The sequence below is a fragment of the Lepidochelys olivacea genome (genome assembly GCF_965140295.1).
Source record: "Lepidochelys olivacea isolate rLepOli2 genome assembly, chromosome: 3".
NCBI classification, from domain to species: domain Eukaryota; kingdom Metazoa; phylum Chordata; order Testudines; family Cheloniidae; genus Lepidochelys; species Lepidochelys olivacea.
The window spans coordinates 26,843,794-26,866,817 of NC_140413.1; the positions used below are offsets into that span (position 1 = coordinate 26,843,794).

General features: G+C 39.3%; 1 protein-coding gene across 1 annotated transcript in view; it reads left to right on the forward strand.

Moving 5' to 3' along the window:
* Positions 1-23,024, forward strand: part of NBAS (NBAS subunit of NRZ tethering complex) — a 407,958-nt gene that overhangs the window by 317,291 nt on the left and 67,643 nt on the right. The window contains exon 48 of the mRNA XM_084622071.1: positions 10,927-11,122. Within this exon, the coding sequence (XP_084478197.1) occupies positions 10,927-11,122 (196 nt within the window). The remainder of the gene's footprint in view (positions 1-10,926; positions 11,123-23,024) is intronic.

Consider the following 23,024-nt stretch of genomic DNA (forward strand, 5'->3'; position numbering starts at 1 on the left):
TGTTTTTGAGTTCCTAGCCCTAGCCGCAGCCCATGTCGCCACAGCCACACTACTACTTGTAGGTGCTAGTTTGACTAGAACTAGAACGTGTCTGTCTACAGGCTCTGGGAATCACACCTCCCTGCTGCTTTCTAGACATACCCATACTTAAGGCCCATTGTTGAGCAACTCCATATAAGGGCAGGTCGGGGCATGCTGAGCAGGGAACATTAGCTGCGCCCAGCTCAGCTTAGTTGCAGAAGATCTGAACTGAGCAATCAGTGGCTCTCAAACTTTTTTACTGGTGACCCCTTTGACATAGCAAGCCTCTGAGTGTGACCCCCTCCCCGTATAAGTTAAACACACTTTTTTATATATTTAACACCATTATAAATGCTGGAGGCAAAGCGGAGTTTGGGGTGGAGATTGACAGCTCGCGCCCCCCCATGTAATAACCTCATGACCCCCTGAGGGGTCCCGACCCCAGTTTGAGAACCCCTGCTTTAGACCCTGTCCTTGGCAGACAGCAGCAACAGACCGGCAATTGAGAAAACAGAGTCTAGTAGGATCCTCACTTCCACCTCCTGTTTAGCACTTTGATAAATTCAGTGAGCAGTGTGTCTTCAGGTGTCCAGATTAGAGTTGAGAATTGGCTATGCTAAAAATGGCTAGATAAATTAAACTATTGCCAGTTTTTACTTCCATAATCTATGACAACTTTGTTTGTTTTTTAATCCCAAACAGCCTAACATGAAACTGCAGTTCAAAAATGGTCCACTGTGCATTATTTCTTTTCATGTGTTTTTGCAAGCATTTTTACTATGGCTCATACACATCTTTGATGTATAAGCCACTCCATCATGTGCTTAATACCCATGTCCTGGGGAAAAAAAATCCAAGTATTGCAAAAACCAAACAGACCAAAACTGTATAATAAATGCTTTAAAAACTTCATAATCCTATATTTCTCTTTGAGTTCATATTATAGGAAACTCCAAAACACGCAATGATTTTTCAGAAGCAGAGGTAAAATGTTAAATGGCAATACCAGAGAACCTGGTTATAGCACTGAGGCATATATCTACTCCTCCTATTTAAGATGGTGGAAAAATTCTCATTGACTTGAGTTAGAGCAGGACTGAGTGCTTCAAGTAATAGTCCATCACGAATAGCCACACTTATAGGTGAGTTTAGGAATACACAGTACAAAAGAGAGGCATATATAATCTGTGTCCTGAATGTTAGGAAAACTGACAGACTCTCCATGCATTTCTTGGCTTTAGCTTCTTGTTCATCAGTGTTTGTACAGAGAACTTGAAGTCAAGAGAATGGTACATGACAGATCGTGGCTTCTCTATAGTAGTTAGTGCTGGGGTCTGAGAATCAGCCAGTCCATCCTTAGCACAGAATGGAATTTAAATTTCAATCCCATAAATACCAGGTCTATTAGGCATTGAATACTTCAATAAATTGCTAGTATAACTATACCACTGTAATTATACCAGTACAGCTCCCCATGTGGACACTCTTATTTGAGAGTGAGTGCCTTTTTCTAGTTTAGAATCATAGAATATCAGAGTTGGAAGGGACCTCTGGAGGTCATCTAGTCCAACCCCCTGCCCAGAGCAGGACCAATCCCCAACTAAATCATCCCAGCCAGGGCTTTGTCAAGCCTGATCTTAAAAACTTCTAAGGAAGGGGATTCCACCACCTCCCTAGGTAATGCATTCCAGTGTTTCACCACCCTCCTAGTGAGAGAGTTTTTCCTAATATCCAACCTAAAGCTCCCCCACTGCAACTTGAGACCATTGCTCCTTGTCCTGTCATCTTCTACCACTGAGAATAGTCTAGGTCCATCCTCTTTGGATCCACCTTTCAGGTAGTTAAAAGCAGCTATCAAATCCCCCCTCATTCTTCTCTTCCGTAGACTAAACAATCCCAGTTCCTTCAGCCTCTCCTCATAAGTCATGTGTTCCAGACCCCTAATCATTTTTGTTGCCCTTCGCTGGACTCTCTCCAATTTATCCACATCCTTCTTGTAGTGTGGGGCCCAAAACTGGACACAGTACTCCAGATGAGGCCTCACCAATGTCGAATAGGGGGGAACAATCAAGTCCCTCGATCTGCTGGCAATGCCCCTACTTATACACCCCAAAATGCCATTGGCCTTCTTGGCAACAAGGGCACACTGTTGACTCATATCCAGCTTCTCATCCACTGTCACCCGTAGGTCCTTCTTTGCAGAACTTCTTCCTAGCTATTCGGTCCCTAGTCTGTAGCGGTGCATTGGATTCTTCTGTCCTAAGTTCAGGACTCTGCACTTATCCTTGTTGAACCTCATCAGATTTCTTTTGGCCCAATCCTCCAATTTGTCTAGGTCCCTCTGTATCCTGTCCCTACCCTCCAGCGTATCTACCACTCCTCCCAGTTTAGTGTCATCCGCAAACTTGCTGAGGGTGCAATCCTCACCATCCTCCAGATCATTTATGAAGATATTGAACAAAACCGGTCCCAGGACCGACTCTTGGGGCACTCTGCTAGATATCGGCTGCCAACTAGACATGGAGCCATTGATCACTACCCGTTGAGCCCAACATTCTAGCCAACTTTCTACCCACCGTGTAGTGCATCCATCCAGCCCATATTTCTTTAACTTGCTGACAAGAATAATTGCGGGAGACTGTGTCAAAAGCTTTGCTAAAGTCAAGGAATAACACGTCCACTGCTTTCCCTTCATCCACAGAACCAGTTATCTCATCATAGAAGGCAATTAGATTAGTCAGGCATGACTTTCCCTTGGTGAATCCATGCTGACTGTTCCTGATCACTTTCCTCTCGTCTAAGTGCTTCAGAATTGATTCCTTGAGGACATGCTCCATGATTTTTCTGGGGGGTGAGGTGAGGTGAGGAGTAGTCTGGGAGCTGACCTTGTTCATGAAGAGAGAGGCAAAAAAAAGCACTGAGTACATTAGCTTTTTCCACATCCTCTGTCACTAGGTTGCTTTCCTGATTCAGTAAGGGGCCCACACTTTCCTTGACTTTCTTCTTGTTGTCAACATATCTGAAGAAACCCTTCTTGTTACTCTTAACATCTCTCGCTAGCTGCAACGCCAGGTGTGATGTAGCCTTCCTGATTTCAGTCCTACATGCCCGAGCAATATTTACATATTAAATACATATTTAGCTTATGTAGCTTTCATTTAATTTTGTTCAGCAAACTCCCTCCCAGTCTGTCTCCACCTCCTCCCTCCCACGCACAGAATACTTACTTGATTCCAGTTAGATGGCAGAATTGCCAGTTTGTCATCTCAATAACACACAAATTGGCCTCCTCATATGATTGGGCCTGTTTTGCATGGGGCTGTAGAAATGGTCCAGGTTCCTGTACTTTCTCCTGTTTTTTACCATCAGTCCCACCTCACGTGAGTCCTTAGTTGCAGCAACACTTCTGGTCAAGAGGCTTCATCCCCTTTCCCATTGCTTCACAGACATATCACTGTAATGGGTGCAATGGTTCACTGTGTAGTTTAAGCTTCAAATGCAATTCCCATAATAGCACTCTACATTGTCCAACCTATTTTGGGATTGCTTTTTTTAAAATTCATTTGTGGGTGAAATTTTCCATTTTTATTAGTCCAGAGATTATTTTGATTTTTATTCGGAGCAAAAAAAAAATTGTTATAACACAGATTGTGACAAACCACTCTATTCAATGCTAATTTGAACTGTTTTCTTTTGAAAGGAGCTGTCTGGAGTCTCAGTTTGTGTACACTGCTAACATTGTGGCATTTAAACACTAATCAATTGTGAAGATCAATGTGACTATGGAAAAGATTACTCAGATTCATTTAAACACACTTCCTTACCTCCTTATACTTCAGCTATTAAGACAGCAAAGCACAAAGCTTCTGTTTCAAAAAAGTCAAAAAATTGAGACGAGTGCTTGCCTAACTTTTGAGAAATGTTCCAACAGTCACTTTTAATTTTCACACTTTTAATTTACACTCGTTCAGCAGAGTGAGTTCTAATTTAGCTCAAGTTCTGAGATAGATAAGATAATAATAGAGCCTAAATAATATTGAAATTCTCAGAACTGAAAACTTAAACTGTCAATGTTTATTATTTCAGACCTTCAAGATAGGATAAATTGGTGTTTTCTGACTGATACTACTTTGCCATCTGTCTTGTTAGGACAAATAAAGGAACATTAGTTATAAATCACATTTCACCTGGAGCCACTTTCTTTTAAAAAAACAAACAAACCCATTGATAGTTTGAAATATTACCAAAGAATAGCAGAACATTGTTTACAGATTTATTACATGGTACTTTGGAGTCTGTAAAGGACTGTGGACTCTTGCCTACAACTATTCGCTGATTTTACTAATCCGTACACTGTAAATACAGTTTTATAATCAGATTGCATTCGTTCTAATATACTTCATGATATGATATAATCTATTCATATTAATTTATTTTCATTATCTGCAGTCCCAACCCCCCCCCAGTTTAATTATAAAACGCCTCTTTTTCTTCAGCAGTGTCCCTATGGGTGCTCCACTTCAGGTGCCTCTCGTGCTCTTCATTGGAGATTTTCAGTTGGCATGGTCCGTTCAGCCTACGCATGCTCCCTATGCCTCCTCGCGCCAGATACTGAGGCTGTAGGAGTGTGAGAGCAAACCACACTCAGGTCCTTCTCAGCTGCCTCAGCCTCAGACACAGCACTAGTCTGGATTTACATCTGTGCCAATTAGTCCCCATCCTTTCCTTTGGAGACCACATTGCTTATGCCCAGCGTACTTGGAGGCAGATTACTATGGACAAGTGGGAAACAGAGGTCATAACATAGGGCTATGCCATCCCTTTTACATCACTCCCTCCCTTCCACCCCCCTTCCCTGTCCCTCTTCAGGGACTTCTCTCTCGAGCTTTTATAGAGACAAGAATTGAACTCTCTCCTTCAATTAGGAGCAATACTGCTGGTTTCTCCTCCTCACAAGGGCAAAGGATTTTACTCAAAGTATTTCCTTGTGCCAAAGAAGGATGGAGGGTGGAGACTGATCTTATATCTAAGACTTCTAAACAAGTCTGTAAAGTTTCAAAAGTTTAGAAGGGTGACTCTTGCCGTTATAATTCCTTCACTAGGGAAAGGGTATTGGTTTTCAGCTCTCAACTTACAAGATGCCTATTTCCATATAATGATATACCAGTTGGACAGGAATTACCTATGCTTGACTAAAGAGCAGGATGATTTTAAAAGATGAGTGCTTCCTTTTGGCCTTTCCTTGGCCCCGAGGGTATTCTCCAAAGTCCTTGCTGTCGTGGCTGCTTACCTGAGACAAAAAGCAGTCCTAGTCTTCCCGTACCTCCACAACTAGCTGCTCAAGGGCTGTTCTGACAAAGCCAGAGTTATCCTTATGGTGCCTAAGAGACAGCTTGTCACCCTTACCTGCTTCACCTATATATCTGACTGTTGTTCTAGCTCCCAGCCATTTCTCATCTCCTGTAATGAGATGCAGATCATGTGGTTCATCCCAGCTTAGGGTTCTCCGCCTCAGGGCATGACTCCTCAATGGTTTTTGCCGTTAGAATCCTCCTGTTCTACGGAAGTACAACAGTGTGACTGAATAGTACAAAGAAATCAACCAGTACTACTTTCTGCAGAAATGGAAGAGATCCTTCCATTGTTGTTGTCGTCTTCGCTGCCTCCTGCCTGATTTGGTGCCACTTTGCCGTTTTGGATTATCTGTTGCATCTAAACAAATCAGGGTTATCCATTAGTTAGACTAAGATCCATTTGGGCACAGTATCAGCCTTTCATCCTCCATTAGAAAGATTCTTCATATTTGTTCATCCAGTATCATCTAGTTTTATGAAAGATTTGGGGAATCTGTTTGCAGATTAGAAAACCTACGCTGATCTGAAACCTCAGTTACCTTATGAGATTTCCATTCCAATGAATGGCAAACCTAGTCTCTATTGCATTTGTCTATGAAGATGGCCTTTTTGAAGGGATCTGCCAACTCCAATCTCCCTGACATCATGTCAGCCCACAAGATCAGGGAGATTGGAGTTGGCAGATCCCTCCTTTACAGGATTGTTTAAGGACAAGGTCTCTTTACGTCTACACCCTAGAGTCTTACCTAAGGTTCTGTCAGAGCTCCATTTTAATCAATAAATTCATCTTACCAGTGTATTTTTCCTGAAGTGACATAGTTCTCTACAGGAATCCTGTTTACATACAGTGGGTATTAGAGGGCATTTGGCTTTCTATTGAGATAGGACCAAGCAATTTAGAAACTCACCTAGGTTCTTCATTTCCTTCATGGATAGATCCACAAGGTCTTTGATCTCTACTCAGAGACTATCGAGATGGATCTCTGAATGTATTGTCACTTGTTATGATGCTGCAGGCATTCATCCCATCCTCTCCTCCCCACAAAGGGTGATAGCACATTCAACAATATCACAGGCACCATCTGTAGCGTTACTGAAGACTGTACTAGTATCTGAAATATTTAGGGCCACTACATGGGCTTCAATGCACATTTTCAAAACATTATACCCTGATCCATGCTGTCAGATTTGATGTGGCACTTGGTTCTGCTATACCACCTTCAGTTCTGGACTCTATTCTGAAACTGCCTCCTCCATTTGGAGGTACTGCTTGGAAGCCACCAGAAGTGGTGTACTCATAGGGACACTACTCAAAGGAGGAGAAGAGGTTACTCACTTTGTGCAGTAACTGCGGTTCTTTGAGTTGTGTACCCCTATGGGTGCCTTACTACCCGCCCTCATTCCCTTTTGCATAGGACTGATCCTCAGGGGAAGTTTCGGTGGAGAAGGAACTGAGGGTGGTTCGTCTGTGCACCCTATATAGCTTCAGTATCTGGTATGAGGAGCAATAGGGTGCATGCATGAGCTAAACGGACACTAACTGAAAATCTCCAATCGGGGCTCCAGTGGAGCATGTGAACTGTAGTGGAACACCCATAGGGACACACATTTTGAAGAACCATAGTTACTGTACAAAGTGGTAACCTCTTCTTCTCCCTTGCTGATAAACGTGGTTGTTGTGTAACATTAATAACATAAATAATAGGACATTAAAAAGTAATTAAATTGGAAAGGGTGCTATTCAGAAGGAGAGAAGATGGAAGGTCAACAATGGTATAAATCTGTAAGGAAAAGAAAAAATTCTACGTGCTTTTTAAAAGTAGGAAAGAATGATTGTTGGGGGAAGGAGTGAGCAAAAGCACAGCAAAAGCAAATTACTTACCAACCAAGTTTAACTCACTTTTGTAGGCAGAAGATGCGGTAGTACAGACACCATTGGAACTGGGCCTGATCAGAAGGTCTAGTATCTTACTCCATTTGGATGTAATCCACTCAATCAATCCAATACCTTGGGCTAATAACACACACTGATACGTAGACCTTATATGATAAATTACCTCAAATTAGTTGTCCAAATAAAAATGTTAAAAAATTAGTTATCTGGTCAGTATTACCTATTATACTGCCAGGCAGAGTTTGAGTCGTTTAAATGAATATCCTTCTAAGATACCTGTTCCCATTCCAATACCTCCAATAGCAGTTTTCTATGTCTGTACTCAAATATTTCCAGGTTTATTTTGAGGGGGATGGGGAGAGAGCAGAATGAAATATAAACTACTGCAGTATAGGACAGAAACCTGGGAACTGGTCCTCTGGAATTTCCCTGAAAGTTATTGGGGAGAGGGACCCACCCAGAATATCTGTTTGGAGTTAGGACATGGTTATAAATAGAGCAGCCATCCTAACCTACTGTTCCATTGAGCTCAGTCCCCTTCACAATTTCTACAAAGTCCAAATCCTGTACACCATTGAGGTTTTTTTAAAAAGAATAAAGGTACCCAATTCCGTTGAAAACTTTTGCAAATCTTGACTATAAGGGTTAAAAATATGCTTTAATTTCTTAACTGCTTCCAAACAGAGACATCAAAATCTCCTGACCTAACAACCTATCCAAGAGTTAGTGTGCAGCAAGCTGGGGTCTGAATCAGTGTGCCATGGAACTTCTAGGGCATGGCAGCAAGGCCTCTCTGCCAATTAGTGAGCAACAAGATTGTGCACTGTAGATGCACAGCCTGGCTTGCCATGCTCTAAGTCTCCATATAGATAAGCCCTTAGGTTATCACTACTGTGCCCCATGTCACGCTCTCGTGGCGCTATGGGGAAGAATAATATTTTTTTTCCTCACATAGAGCGGTTCTCAGGCTTGAAATCATTAAAGCAATTGAGACCTCCTAGGTTAAAAAACATATGGCAATAGCATAGATGTTTTTAACCTAGGTACCTATCTGTAAATGGCTTTTAAGATACAAAGATCATATTAAAAGAGGGGGGAAGTTTGATGCCAAGCTAATTACCTTTCAGGGAAGATCCAGAAACTATGCAAATGACATGAGTGTTTCTTTTCAAGCATTAAAAAAAGTGACTGGATATTTCTACAACCTTAGTTTTGAATTGTGGTGCAATTGAAGGGAACACAGTACTGTAGATGTGATATGTGTTGGGTTTATTAAAGTAAATGGTAGTGTCTCAATCTCATTTGAAAAATTAATTTAAATTAACTTGAGTATGAACGCTGCCAACTGAACTGAAAACTAGCTGAAAGCATAAATGGATAGATAACAGAATTTGATCATTTTAGATTTAAGTTCTGTAAAAAGTATGTGCTATGTGTCTCCTACATAAACATTCTTAGCATCCTCCCCCACTAGGAACAGATACTGGTGTTCATTGACAACCGTAGATTTGTTAGACTAAAATAATCTGTAGATTCTCATGAAAGAATATTTAATTAGCTCTTTGATAATTGTAATAACATTAGCTAATTTAAATATTTCAAAATGAAAGGATTACAAAAAACAAAAATGTCGTCTAATGTAGTTTAGGGTAGAAATGCATGAGAAGACTCTATTACTGCTTAGTAAACAGCAGAAGCATTAATCCAAGCCATGCTCAGATGAATAAGAAGCATGTTAAAACCATTTTTCAGTGCCCATGGATATCTGTAGCAGGGCAGCTGAGGCCAACAGAGAAGAGGGGAAGCTTTTATGTAAATACCTTTAGGAATAATTAACCTAGAAAAATACCGAAAATATGTTTAAAAGAACGAGGATTATTTCTAAACAGTGTTTTCTCCAATTTAATTTTTACATGATGCTTCAGCTGTTTTTTAAAATATAATGAATTCAGTCACTGTTGCTATATCTTATCTTCACTATTTGAAATGAATGTTTCTGTAGTTTTTGTGCCATATCAATGATTTAATTATTCACAATGACAAAATGCACTACTGTGTTCTAAATTACATATTAGCCCTTAATTTTCACCTGTAAAGCCCTAAAGGGTTTGGGGACTGGCCTACCTAAAAAAGTCTCTCTCTTCTTGTTTGATGATGGGGTAGCTGAGATCCCCCAAAGCACTCAACCTGCCTGTCCCTTGTAAGCCAGTGGGAGCTGGTAATGTAGTATTTTGGTTGGGAAGGGCAGAGATGGCACCCCCCCCCAAACTTTCCATAAGACTCCTGATTTTTTAATGTAATTACAAAATTATTAAATCAGGCTTAATTCTACTAATTTTGCGATTACATTTAAAAACTGGGAAGATTGTGTGTGTTACTAATCACTTGGGTCTGATAAACAGTGACATGGTCATGCGAGGATGTTTTTGACCACTGCTGGGGTCCCTGTGCAAGGGCACCCACAGCCCAGCAGTATGCATGTTGTGCATGGTGCATACCATTTTTGTCGGCCAGGCTAGGGGAGGCGTTGCATTGGTGAGATCTCCTGTTAAGGTGAGCCCATTCCAAGCCAATGTACCTTCATAGGGCATGAACAAGGAAGCATAGAGTTTTAATGTTGGTTTTATTATTACATTTATTTAAAATACAATTATTTTTAATATCAAAACCCCCAAATTATCAAAATTATTAGAAATTGTGTTCATAGACTCTGACCATCAATGTTCAAAGTATTTTGTGTCTCCTTTTATCTGTTTACTTTTTGCATTTTGTATTACAACTATTGGAATGGCCTCATTTGGAATGGAATCATGAAAAAACAATTCCTTCATGAGATTAGTAAATGCTTGAGAAGTTTCATTTCTCTTTGTTCATATTATGTTAAATATTGGAATGTGTTTTGCTGTCTATATACTAAGAAGACATAATATTCCCTGATTAAACTCTTACTGTTTAGAAAATAGTGTTTTTATGTATAGCTGGTTCTTCATGATTCCTCTGTGATGACCCTTAAAACTGATTCATGTAGGAAAATTTAAAGAACTTAGAATGGATTTTTAACTGAGGGTGTATCTATTTAAATAGATGTAGTGGATGTGTGTTTCATTTGATGTTTGCAGGATGGATGTATATGAATTCTCTTCCCAACAAGATTCATTTTTGAACATGATCATTTCTTCTCCTAATCCATGATCATCTATATTGTCACTTATCCTAGAACAGTCATTTTCATTGATCTTGTAGTGTTGTTTCTTAAAATCAGAATGGCATGATAGTGAAATCGGCATGCAATTAATATCATTTGAGAACTTCTTAATTTATTTTCAGGTTCATAAAAAGCAGAGTGGGTTAAGTTCCACAGGTTTACAGTCTCTATTTCAAGGTAGTCAAATATATGACCAAGTAACATAATCAATAATACAGAAGAAAATGCAATTCAGAGGCACTGAATCTCTGTGGTTGTGTTCAGGTAGGTCTAACTCACAGGGGCTTATTCTTCTAATCAGAATTAGAAGTGTTTACAATGTTCCCATTAAAATTGTTCACAACTAAACACAGGACATGTTTCTTATGTGACTATCAGTGATAATGTCTTTAGAATTTGGATTAAAATGACTAAATATTAATTAAAGCTGAACCATTTTATTTGGATTACAGGGAGAAACTAGTTTCTTCAGATGATCTGTTGGAGTGGTTGAGACCTTTCTGTGGTGATGACTCCTTGCCAGTGAAGCCCCGCATTAAGGTGTTGCAGATTATGGAGCAAGCATTTCATCTCAGTGATGAGGATAGCAGGCTACTTGTGTTCTTCAGAACTCATGCTGTTCTCAAAGCCTGTTGGCCTGAGACAAAGGTATTATTATTTACTCTAACATTAAGTGATAATGTATTACCATTTTTCTCTTTTAAAAACTGTATGATGTAACTTTGTCAGTTGTGTAGTATGAACCATATAGGCAGTTACAAATGCATGCTATCTGGTGATGTCCGTCAGATGGATTCTCACCAGTTCAAAATAATGAAGCATGGAGTTCAGTCAATTTGAGGGTCTTTTGCATTTCAGTTATTTGTCCTACGCTGCCCTTTCGCCAGGTAAAATCCCAACTTTCTGCTGTTGAGTCAGTCCCAGTTGCATTGTTGTTGTCCACTACAGACTAGAGAGATTCATGGCCACCATCAAAGCAGCAATATCCTCTTATTGCTACCCACATAGATGTTCTTGAAAACAATGCAGCATGCAGTCTTAGTTCTTGCAAGTATGATCTTTAAAATGCCTGCATTCCCATCTGGCTCATGTTTTGCCTTGAACCCTGGTGTTCTAGGCAGTGGTAGTATTTTGCACTTCTAGCCAAATATGGCTAGAGTAACTCCCAGGGTCTGCACGGTGATTAGAGATAGAGGTGCTGGACTACAATCATATGAAAGCTGTGTCTTTATTTTCCTGAAACTTTACAATACCTGCTATGTGGCACCAGTCTGTTCTAGTTTTTAGCCCACGAATAAGGTTTTAGTTGGTTATCCATGTTGTTAAAACTAGACTTTAAAACAAGCTCATTTTATCAGTGACTATCCGTATTTGAAGTGTTTAGTACCAAGGCATTTCTCTTAGAGGTTCATGTTTTTAATCTGTGAGGTTTAGAGGGAAAATATCCTTAACAACAAGAAACTTCCTCCTTTTTTACACCTCAGCTCTGTCTTGGGACATTCTCTTGTTTTGAAATCCGTAAGCATCATTTGCTACAAGACAGAATCATTTCAGCAGAAAAGAGCTACTATTCAGCCATCTTATGACTCTCACCTTTCCATTGTCACCTTCTATGAATTACTGTCAAGTCCTCAAGAAAGCAGCATAGAACATCTTCACCTACTTGCTAGACAATTTTAATTTATTAAAAATAATTGCTGATAATGTAAAACAAATAGCAATATCTTTAGTTCTGAACGAATTAGCTAAAGATGGGTGGTTTTTCTTTGTTTGTTTAACTGCTTTAGGTTATCACTCAACTCCTTAAAATAGACCTATCCACTACATTTTCTGTATCTCTGGCACTTAACAATTCAACCATTCTTTAAACATGTGCTATACATGAAGGTTCTTGACCCTTAGCTGTTTTTTCTTGTTCATTCTAAGTATCCCTTGGCACCATTTCTCTTCTTTCTACCTGTAATTCTAATAGCGTGCTTTCCAGCCTCAAAGACATTACAATTCTGATATGTCTGGCAAGAGGTCTTTAAAAATATATGATGAATCACATGTAACTAATCCCTGGCAGTCATGTCTGTAGAAGAAAAACACACAGGAAACTGTATTTGACAGAAGCCTTCACAGTTTTGATTTGGTGTTAGGAGATATCGTCTACTAATTCTCCTATCAACCTAATAATCCTGACTATATAGCTTCACAGTTTAACCAAATTGTATCCATATTTTCATGATTTTTTCGAGAGGAATCTAATACAATAACTCCTCACTTAATGTTGTAGTTATGTTCCTGAAATATACTACTTTAAGCGAAACGATATTAAGCTAATCGAATTTCCCCATAAGAATTAATAAAAAGAACAGGAGTACTTGTGGCACCTTAGAGAGTAACAAATTTATTAGAGCATAAGCTTTCGCGGGCTAGAGCCCACTTCATTGGATGCATAGAATGGAATATATATATATAGATAAGAAGATATAGATAGATAGATATACACATACAGATAAGTTGGAAGTTGCCATACAAACTGTGAGAGGCTTACTATATGTTCATTCTATGCATCCGATGAAGTGGGCTGTAGCCCACGAAAGCTTATGCTCTAATAAATTTGTTACTCTCTAAGGTACTCCTGTTCTTTTTACAGATACAGAATAAAATGGCTGCTACTCTGAAACCCATAAGAATTAATGTAAATAGGGGGAGTTAGGTTCCAGGGAAATTTTTTTCATCAGACAAAAAGCTATATATATATATTTATATATACACACACACACAGTATAAGTTTTAAACAAACAATTTAATATTGTACACAGCATGATTGTGAAGCTTGGTTGAGGTGGTGGAGTCAGAGGTTGGAAGAGGGTGTGATATTTCCCAGGGAATGCCTTACTTCTAAATGATGAACTAGCACTCAGCTGAGCTCTCAAGGGTTAACACGTTGTTAACATAGTCTCACACTCTACAAGGCAGCATGATTGGAGGGAGGGGAGACAGCATGTCAGAGAGAAACAGAGAGACACACCACGTGTGTGAGAGAGAGACGCGCATTGCCCCTTTAAGTACTCTAACCCCACTCTAAGTACACTGCCTTTTTAAGTAGATCAGCAAGTTGAGACAGCAGCTGCTGCCAGCAAGCTCCCTCCATCCTGAGCCCTGTAGTGTCCCAACCCTGCTCTATGGAGATGGGGTAAAGGAGCGGGAGGCAGGAGCAGAGGGGAGGGAGACACCCTGACATTTGCCCCCTTCTTCCCCCTGCCCCCCCTTGCACAGCAAGCAGTAGGCTCCCGGGAGCAGCTCCAAGGCAGAGGGCAGGAGCAGCACACACAGTGTGGGGAGGGTCAGCTGACCTGCAGGCAAATAATAGCCTGCTGCATGGCTGCTGTACAGGGAACTTAGTGGAGCGGGGAACTGATGGGGGGCTGCCAGTTCACCCTCGTTCCAAGCCCCCACCACTAGCTCCGAAGGGCTGCTCTTTCTACAAGCAGTGGACAAAGCAGGAGGCTGCCAAACAACTTTATAAGTGAGCATTGCGCAACTTTAATCAAGCATGTTCTCTAATTGATCAGCAACATAACAACAAAACAAGGTTAACTGGGATGACTTTAAGTGAGGAGTTTTACGGTATAATTCCATACTGGCTCTCAGGTAACGGGTGTCTTCAAGTCATAATAAGCTATGTTTTCTGAGCTTGAATAATAATAGCTTCCCCTCTATTTCAAATGACCTTGAAGAGATTTAGAAATGTAACCAGTTGATATACATGCTGTGGCTAGATTCAGTCCGGAATTATGTGGGGAGGGGCATTCACTAGTGTAAACCATGGCACAGGGCTTTAAATAACCAAGAAGCTTCTGTGGCAGGGAAGGATGTTGTGGTGCGAAGAAACCAAAACTTTCCCACTATTGGGCAGGCTGCAAGAGGACTACACTTCAGGGGGTGGGAGTGAAGTGAGGCCGGAGTGGCTTACGAGAGCCTCTGGCAGAAATTGTAGCTGCCATCTCTTGGGGAGGAGGGGTGAGAGGCTGTGCCTTATGGGGCCTCCCTGATGTGGGAGGATACAGATTATGCATCCCTGCATCAGCTTCAGTGAGTATTGCCCTAAATGCTGTATGTATGATTTACTTTCACACGCTACTGAAACTGATTGATATCTGAGGTGAAATACAGTAGCACTATAACAACACGCACTTATGCTACACATCAGCCAAGGAAAGGCTGTGCAGAAAAAGTAAGTATCCATATGAGACTGTGTGAGGAATTTTAGTACTGGGAGAGATTTTAGTTGTATGTCATAGTTAACACTCCTGCTCCCGCAGAAAGTGGTCATTTTTCTGTCTTGAGACTCTTGCAGGTGTTGCTCCTCTCAGATGAAATAGACCACCGCTTGCAGTATATTGCCCTCTAACATCTTGGAGCAAGGAGTTGGACTAGATGACCTCCTGAGGTCTCTTCCAACCCTAATCTTCTATGAATGTGTTTGGACATTGGTTCTCTACTTCCTTCCCGTACCTCTAATTGTATGTCTTAGTAGTCTCCCATCCAAATAGCTACCTGTGCCAACCCTGCTGAGTTTGTGAGATCCAACAGGATGGTAGCTGTATGGCTGAAGACAACACCCCATCTTTCATAAGAACTATGTAACACAAATATACAAGACCCTGGTAGGAGATGGAACTGCCTGTAGTTCCTTCCCTTTTACAAAACCGAATGTAATTTTTTTCTTGGAAGAGAGAGGAATGTGTGCCATTCTTGTTCTCATCACAGAAGCGTCAAATTCAGATAGCAGCAAGAAGAAATAGATAAATATAGTATAGGTTCTTTAAAATATCGTGCTTTATAGAAGGAACTATTCTAGCTATTATTAGTATGGGGAGGGGAAGGCATAGAAAATTATCATGCAAAATGCTGCTACAGGTCAGATACCCCTCATAGCACAAGGCAATTCATCAAAACATCTTCAATGTTTTACTCTTCAGCTGCTGAGCAAACAAGGCATAATTACGAAAGAGTCTAGTAATATCTTGTAACAAACAGCCAAGGGTGTACTCGGTTCCCAGTAAGCTCAAATCCTTCAGAACTAATAAGCAATGGGTTTGTTTCTTCAAGTTATAAAAACAGTTTGTGTACTTGACATAAGCAATAGCTGTTCTTTAGGCTTTTCCCATTCCTGATACAGAGTATGTCAACGGACACCTCTTAGTATAATTTTTAACGAGTTTTAGTATTCATATCATTACAGTGTAGATGCGATAATGTACACATTTGGATCATCCAGCAGACTCAAAGCTTTGGTTCTGGTGAATTTTGGGGTGCTTTACCCTAAATAACTAGTGAAATGATTCAGAAGTGACAGGCTGGTATGTCTAGCAGGTATCAGTTGAAGTTCTTTTTTTTTTTTTACCATTGCTAAAGAAAACAATTTAATGAACTTCCTTTTTGTGTGCATGTAACATCATTGGTTGATGAGTAACCCAGAATATGGTACTGAGTGAACTGTTGTATTTGAAAAAGGAAATGGAGACACCATGAAGGTAAATAAGCCTGGTGTTTAATTCCTGAGCCTTCACAAATTCAATGAATCCACACTGATAGTGGGAAATCTCGAGTCATCAAATTTTGCAGATTAGCAAGTTAGTGACCACATATAGTAAAAAGCACAGATAGTTTATCACACACTGTACTGCATCCCTTTGTACGCAAAATGTCCTATTAGTTACTTGTCACAGTGTTTCATGGTAAACTAGTAAAGTACAATCTTAGAAATATAAAAGTTCACACTACAGAGCTCAAGCAGTTACATCTTTTGCTGGAAACTGAGAAGAGAGCAGTCGGCTTGTATGTGTGGTTGGAATGTGCAGGTAAGCAAAGCATATATTAGCAAGTTTCTATTGCACTGTGTTAATACTTCCATATTTTACTCAAAGATCCCACTTTACAGAATGACTGTCCCAACTTTACAGATGGAGAAACTGAGGCACAGAGCTAAAGTGACTTATCCTAGGTCATATAATGAACTGGTGGCAGAATCAAGAATAGAACTCAGCATTTCCGACTTCCAGACTTGTGACCAAACTGCTAGACTATGCTGCTTTCTTACCTCCTTTTTACTATTCCTACTTTGTATTTAACAAGACTGCCCCTCTCATTTATAATGTGAACCTTTCTCAGAATAGAGTGGGCAAAATAGTGCTGAAATAGTAAAGTAGATGTCAGTGAAAAATTGCTATCCCATTTCACCCTGGGACTTGCAGATAGAAATGTATTTCTGAGACTTCTGTAATATTTGACATTTAAATCATTGCAGACGTGGGGTGCCTGCTCTTTCAATAGTTACAAAATATCTTAATTTTATTTCAGTGTCACATTATTTCAAAAATTGTTTATCGTTCTTTGATAATTTTTTCATTCCTTTATAATGTCCTCTTTTCCCCAATCCCTGTCCAATACCTAAAGGGACACCAGATATTGCAAAGGATGGATGTGTATTCTTATTAAGTAAAGATAAGTTTAATGTTATTGCAATGTTCAATTACCAGAAAATATGTGAAAGCCAACCTCAGTATGTCTAGTAATCCTCTTAGTCGGGCTTTGCACACATCAAAGAGGGACTTAACATTTAATTATGCTCAAGGTGCTATAAGTAGTGCTCCCACAAATCAATATGCTGCTGGGAGATCGGCCAGCTCGTGCAAAATAAAAAATTTACTTTAGGCAGACAGCTACCTATCTAACAGTCAGAAACACAGCAATTTCCAGTTCTCTAATGATTAGTTAACAAAATTAAAAATTCAGAGGTCCTCATTTTTCAAAGGCTTGAGAGTCCTTAATTCACATTCCAGTAGCATCCCACAGCTACTGACGGGAGGAGGCATGTGTTGTTTTAATCCCCTTGATAAATTTTATCTGAGCTTTTCAGGTTCTGTAATTTTCTAGTTAACTGGTGCATGAAAAATATGGGTCAAAATACTGACATTTTCTTTCAATATTTTTTGGGTAAGAGAAAATGTATATCTTAGAATTTTCATGTTTTAAATTTTAGCTTATCCATTGAGGATATATAACTCGTTCCCTGCCATTATAAATGAGAAATAATAGAGTTTATAAGGACTTCCAATAACATGACTAATGTATATATTATGTCTACTTACGGGACATGTGTGAACATATCAGTCATTTAATTTGGTCATCAATGCTATATAATTTACAGTAGTAAAAAATTAGAGCTTTACCCTGGCAAGCAGAAGCTACTGTAGGAATATAAGAGCTTTAGCAAAGGTTCTGTATGTAAACCAATATTTATTTTAAAATAAGTAGTTAGCACGTAGGATTGTTTAATCATCATTATAAGAATAACATTTGTCATTTGTGTTTGTGTGTGACTTGAATCCAAATAGCATGCATAGTTTAGAGAAGGTAATCTCATTTAGAGTTTCCTTCAGTTTTGGTATATCCTAAATTGTCATGCTCCTGAGACCATTTTTGAAAATCAGGAAGGTACCTAAATATGAATTTGGAGCCTAACTTTAGGCTCCTGTTTTTTAAAATTATAGCCTTGAAAAGCGGCATGAAGTGTGTGTGTGTGTGTAATAAAAAGAACTGAGGAATCTTCTAAATAGTTGCATTAATGTACACATTAATTTAATGCTTTTCGTGGAAATTCATTCTGGAAGATGTCCGTCTCCTCCTCCACCCATCCAGAAAAGCTATGTAGAGGACAAAGGCAGTGCGTATTGATCTCAACACCTAATTAGAAAGAACATACTGAATTATTGTCCAGTCTCTCTTGAGTGACGGAGGTCTTTGATGTGAACACCATCAGATAGTCGTGGTCTTTGGCTGTTCCTGCCCTTGACTGAATCTGAACTGGCAAAATAGTTGTGAGGGCATTATATCAATTGTCCCTGAGCAGTCTTGTTCAGTTGCTGAGTGGTTAAGGCACTCAACTACAGTTGTGAAAGTCCTGGGTTAAAGTCTTGCTCAATCTCACATTGAAAGGCCAGTTCACCCAGCAGCGGAGTGGCCTTATCCATCTGGTTAGGGCAGTCAGAGACCATCAGACATCATTCTGGCTACATCACTCCCTTGTGTAACATTGGCTATGAAGCTGACGTGCCTTAATGGCATCAGCCTGATGAGCCATTCACTCAGGAGAAACTTTTAACATCTTGCAACCTCTGAAACATTACTTAATACATAAGACTTAATGACCAAATCCATTTTTAGTGAATGAATTAATTAGAAATTGCTTATCATTGCTTTGAATCAGTTGTTTATAGTGTAGGTGTCTTTACCGAAGGAAAAAAAAGTCAAATGAGAAACTTGGAGATTTTTAATGTTAAACTGTAAAAAAAAAAAAAAAAAAAAAAACCCCAAAAAAAGCAGCCAAATAAACTCAATTTGTGATTATGCCGTTTCTCCATGTGAAAAAGTGCAGCATGGGTTGCTTCCGAGAACATCACATTCAAGTATGTGATTCATTAAACAGTTCCTATAATATGCAAATGGAAAATTTATCAGTATGCACTCAAGCAAAACATCAGATGAAATGAGTAGAAAGAGATACGGGACAGTTTGAATGCACAATATATGAATGTTAGTTTGAAATGTGGATGTAGATATAGATAATTTACAAATGCCTTTCCCGTTCTCTTAGGGGGTGGGAGTATATTAATCAGAGTGGCAGGAAAATGGGCATTTCCTGGTTTCCTGAAAACATTAGGAACATAGGAATTGCTATACTGGATCAGACCATCTTATCTAGTATTGTGTGGCCAGCATCAGATACGTCAAAGGAAGATGAAAGAGTCCCACAGTAAGCAGATGTGAGATAATCTAGTCTCCACATTAGGTCACCTCCTTATCCTTTATTTCTGGAAATTGATTTAAAACCTGAAGCATGAGATTTCACATCAGTTTTAATTTTTTGTAAACAATAGCTGTTATAACTGTGGATATTCTTGTAATCCATGTACATATAAATCACTTTTGGAATCTTGCTAAATTCTTGGCTTCAACACCTGGTGACAGTAAGTTCCATAGTCTAATTTTATGTGTGAAAAAGTATTTCCTATTTTACATTTCCCACCTGTTAATTTCAATGAATGTGCCCCCTTGCTCTTGTGTTATGGAACAGAGAGACTAGAAGCTCACTGTCTGCCTTCTCTGTAAGATTCATTACCATTTGTTACTTTATATATTTTACCATGTTGCCATTATTGTCTTTTTTCCTAAAGCAAACACTTCTAATATTTTCATCTCTCTTCATGAGAAAGTTTTTCTATGCCCATAATCATTCTTATCAACTATCACTGAACCCACTCTGATTCTGCAATATACCTTTTGAGATGAGGTGACTAGTATTCCAGATGGGGTTGCAGTATTTATTTATATAATGACAAAATATTTTTGTATTATTCAATATCTTATTCCTTATGCAGCCTAACATCTTGTTTGCTTTTTTGACTGCACCTGCAGATGAAGTAGAGGTCTTCATTGAACTGTCCACAGTGACTCCCAGGTCACTTTCTTGAGTTGATACAATGAATTTAGAACCTTGTAAGATATGAGTTGTTTAATTTTTTCTTTCCAATATGCATTACTTTGCATTTATCAGCATGGGATTTCATCTTCTGTCATATAACCCATTCACCGAATTTAGTTTAGGTCCCTTTGAAGTTCCTCACAGTCCTCTGTGATCTTTACCAGTCTTAATGACTTTGTAAAAAGAAAAGGAGTACTTGTGGCACCTTAGAGACTAACCAATTTATTTGAGCATGAGCTTTCGTGAGCTACAGCCCACTTCATCAGATGGTGCCACAAGTACTCCTTTTCTTTTTGAAGTGAGCTGTAGCTCACGAAAGCTCATGCTCAAATAAATTGGTTAGTCTCTAAGGTGCCACAAGTACTCCTTTTCTTTTTGCGAATACAGACTAACACGGCTGTTACTCTGAAACCTGTCATTAATGACTTTGTGTTATCTGCAACTTGATACTTCACTGCTTTCCCCCCCACTAGAAAATTAATAAATATATTAAATAACACTAGACCTAGTACAGAACCTTGAACCTGTTAATCGTTTGCCGTTTCAATTGACCATTCATTCAATCCTAACTTTTTTGTCTTCTAGACCTTTTTTGGTCCATGACAGTACTTTGCCTTCACCGCATAATTCAGTTTCTTGAGAAGCTTTTCGTGAGGAATCTTGTGAAAGACCTTTTGAAAGTCAAAATTGTCATCTGGTTCTCCTTTACCCCTAACTTTGCTGATGTGTTCAAAAAATTCTAATAGATTAATTGAACACAGTTTTCCTTTGCAGAAAGCATACTGGTTAGCCTCTATTATATCATGGTCTTCTATATTTTTGTCATTCAATTTTTAATAATTGTTTAAGCCAGTGTGCCAGCTACACATGTATAGCTTATTAGTCATAATGTCTCTGTAATTAGTCTGTAATTTTCTCTGTGACTCTGGAGCTTTTTCTAAAGGTCGGTACAATATTCACTATCCTCCAGTCCTGTGGAATTGTTGTAGGTGTTAATGAGATCACATATTTTTGTTAGCAGCTCAGCTACTTCATAATTAAGTTCTGTCAAAACTCCTATATGTATACCATCTGTGCCTGTTGTCTTAGCGCTTTTTAAATTATCTATTTGTTCCGCGCAGTGGATGTAATGCAGATTTAGGTATCATTCTGGCATAACAGCAGTGTGCCTTTGTGGGCTGATAAGTTCAAACAACATGCTGAAATCCAACCCAACTTTCATTCGAAACCCTTGCATACTCATGATTGAAGCAGACATTTATGGAAGACAAATTTCCAAACTCTCTCAGTACACATCTCTTCAGTTCATTTAGACACCTCTATCTCTGTGCATTTTAAAAAAGCAAAATCCACAAACATGACCATATGGGATCAGACCAGTAGTCTGTCGAGTCCAGTATCCTAGCAGTGACAGTGACCTGTAACAGCTGCATCAGTGGAAGGTGAAAGACACAACATTGCAGGCAAATATGGTACTCTCAGAGAGTCTCCTCCTACTTCCCATGAAGGATTGACTTATGATTGAGGGCATGAGTATTTATATCCCTTCTGAAATCAGGGAGTAACCAGAGGTAAAAACTCTGGCAATGGAAATAAAGCCCTGGATAGAGAAGAATATGCTGTATTTAAGACAGTTCACATAAGGGATACAGAAAAGAGGAAAAGGGAGGGTTGAAGTCCTCTTAGTCCTGGCCCAGAAGGCTCTTTGGACTTGCCAGATAGCCAGTGACCCCATATTCGATCTACAGAAAACACCAAACCTCTTGAAGCAGAGATTCCTTACTTCATCTTGAGAACATCTATAGTTAAGACCCCGGGCCTCAGAAGAGACGTGTAGTTCAAAATGGCTTCTCCATTAACTTCTGATTCAGTTAGATATCGAGACAGAACTCAACCAGGATATTTCATTAATTGATGTGGTCAAATTTATGTTTTTAGTGAGGGGAAACAGAATGCTCTGTGGGGCAGGGACTGCTTTTGTGTCTATGCACTGCTTAGCACAATGGCATCTTGACCTCTAAATGCTATTGTCATACGAATATAATAATAATCCCAAAGTTCTGGCGATATCAGCTATACTAGGGTTTCTCCAGAAGGTTTGGTTGGAGTCCATTCTAGCATATTTCTCTACTATAATAATGTAATCAAATTAAATTATGCTTATCTTCTCCCTCCCTACTTCTGCAATGCATTGCCCATTATATCCCATGAATGATGAAAGAAGCTGTGCAACAGAATAAGAAATAATTTACCTGATAATTTTCTTTCTGTTAGCAGCTTCTCTCTGAATTCAACCCATCCTGGTACTCTGGTAAACGACCAGAATATATATTGGACGTTTTTTCTCAAAGGAGACTTAGATGTGTGTTGTCTCAATGTTAATTTAATACATTATATAGTTGCTGTAGCTGATTGCTGGAGTGTTTCTGTAGCTGTGGAACCTCTCTTCTGGTGGCCTGAGCTGAAGGGCGGAAATTAGTCCTGGAGCCTCCAGCAACACCATTCAGCCACCTATAAATTCCAGCGGGGGGGGGGGAGGGGGGAGAGGGGAAGGGACATTAGCCCATGAGTAATGAATTTGAAAAGATGCAGCTAACAGGAAAACAAATCAGGTAAGAAATTTCTCATTCCTCTCTCCCAGATTTCCTCCTGTAAATTATGCTTCTGTTTTTGTTGCCCTTCACTAGGGTAAGATTTCCAAATTTTGAAAAATTGATTTGGCTAAAATTTAAAATATTACCATTTAGCCATATTGGTGCATTCCTTGCTTTCCTGTTTTCCTTTTTGTTCGGCAGTGCATATTCCTTCTGAGACTATTATTGTTCCCTTAAGTAGTATCTAAGTCACCTCATTTGGACTTTAGGCCCTTTTTGACCAAAGTTCTCATTTTATTAAAATCTCCCTTTTAAAGTTTAGTGTCCCTTTGTCCCTTTTTGGTACCTTACTTGTCCCTTGCATGTTGAACCTAATTATACTGTTTCAGAATAGCAGCCGTGTTAATCTGTATCCTCA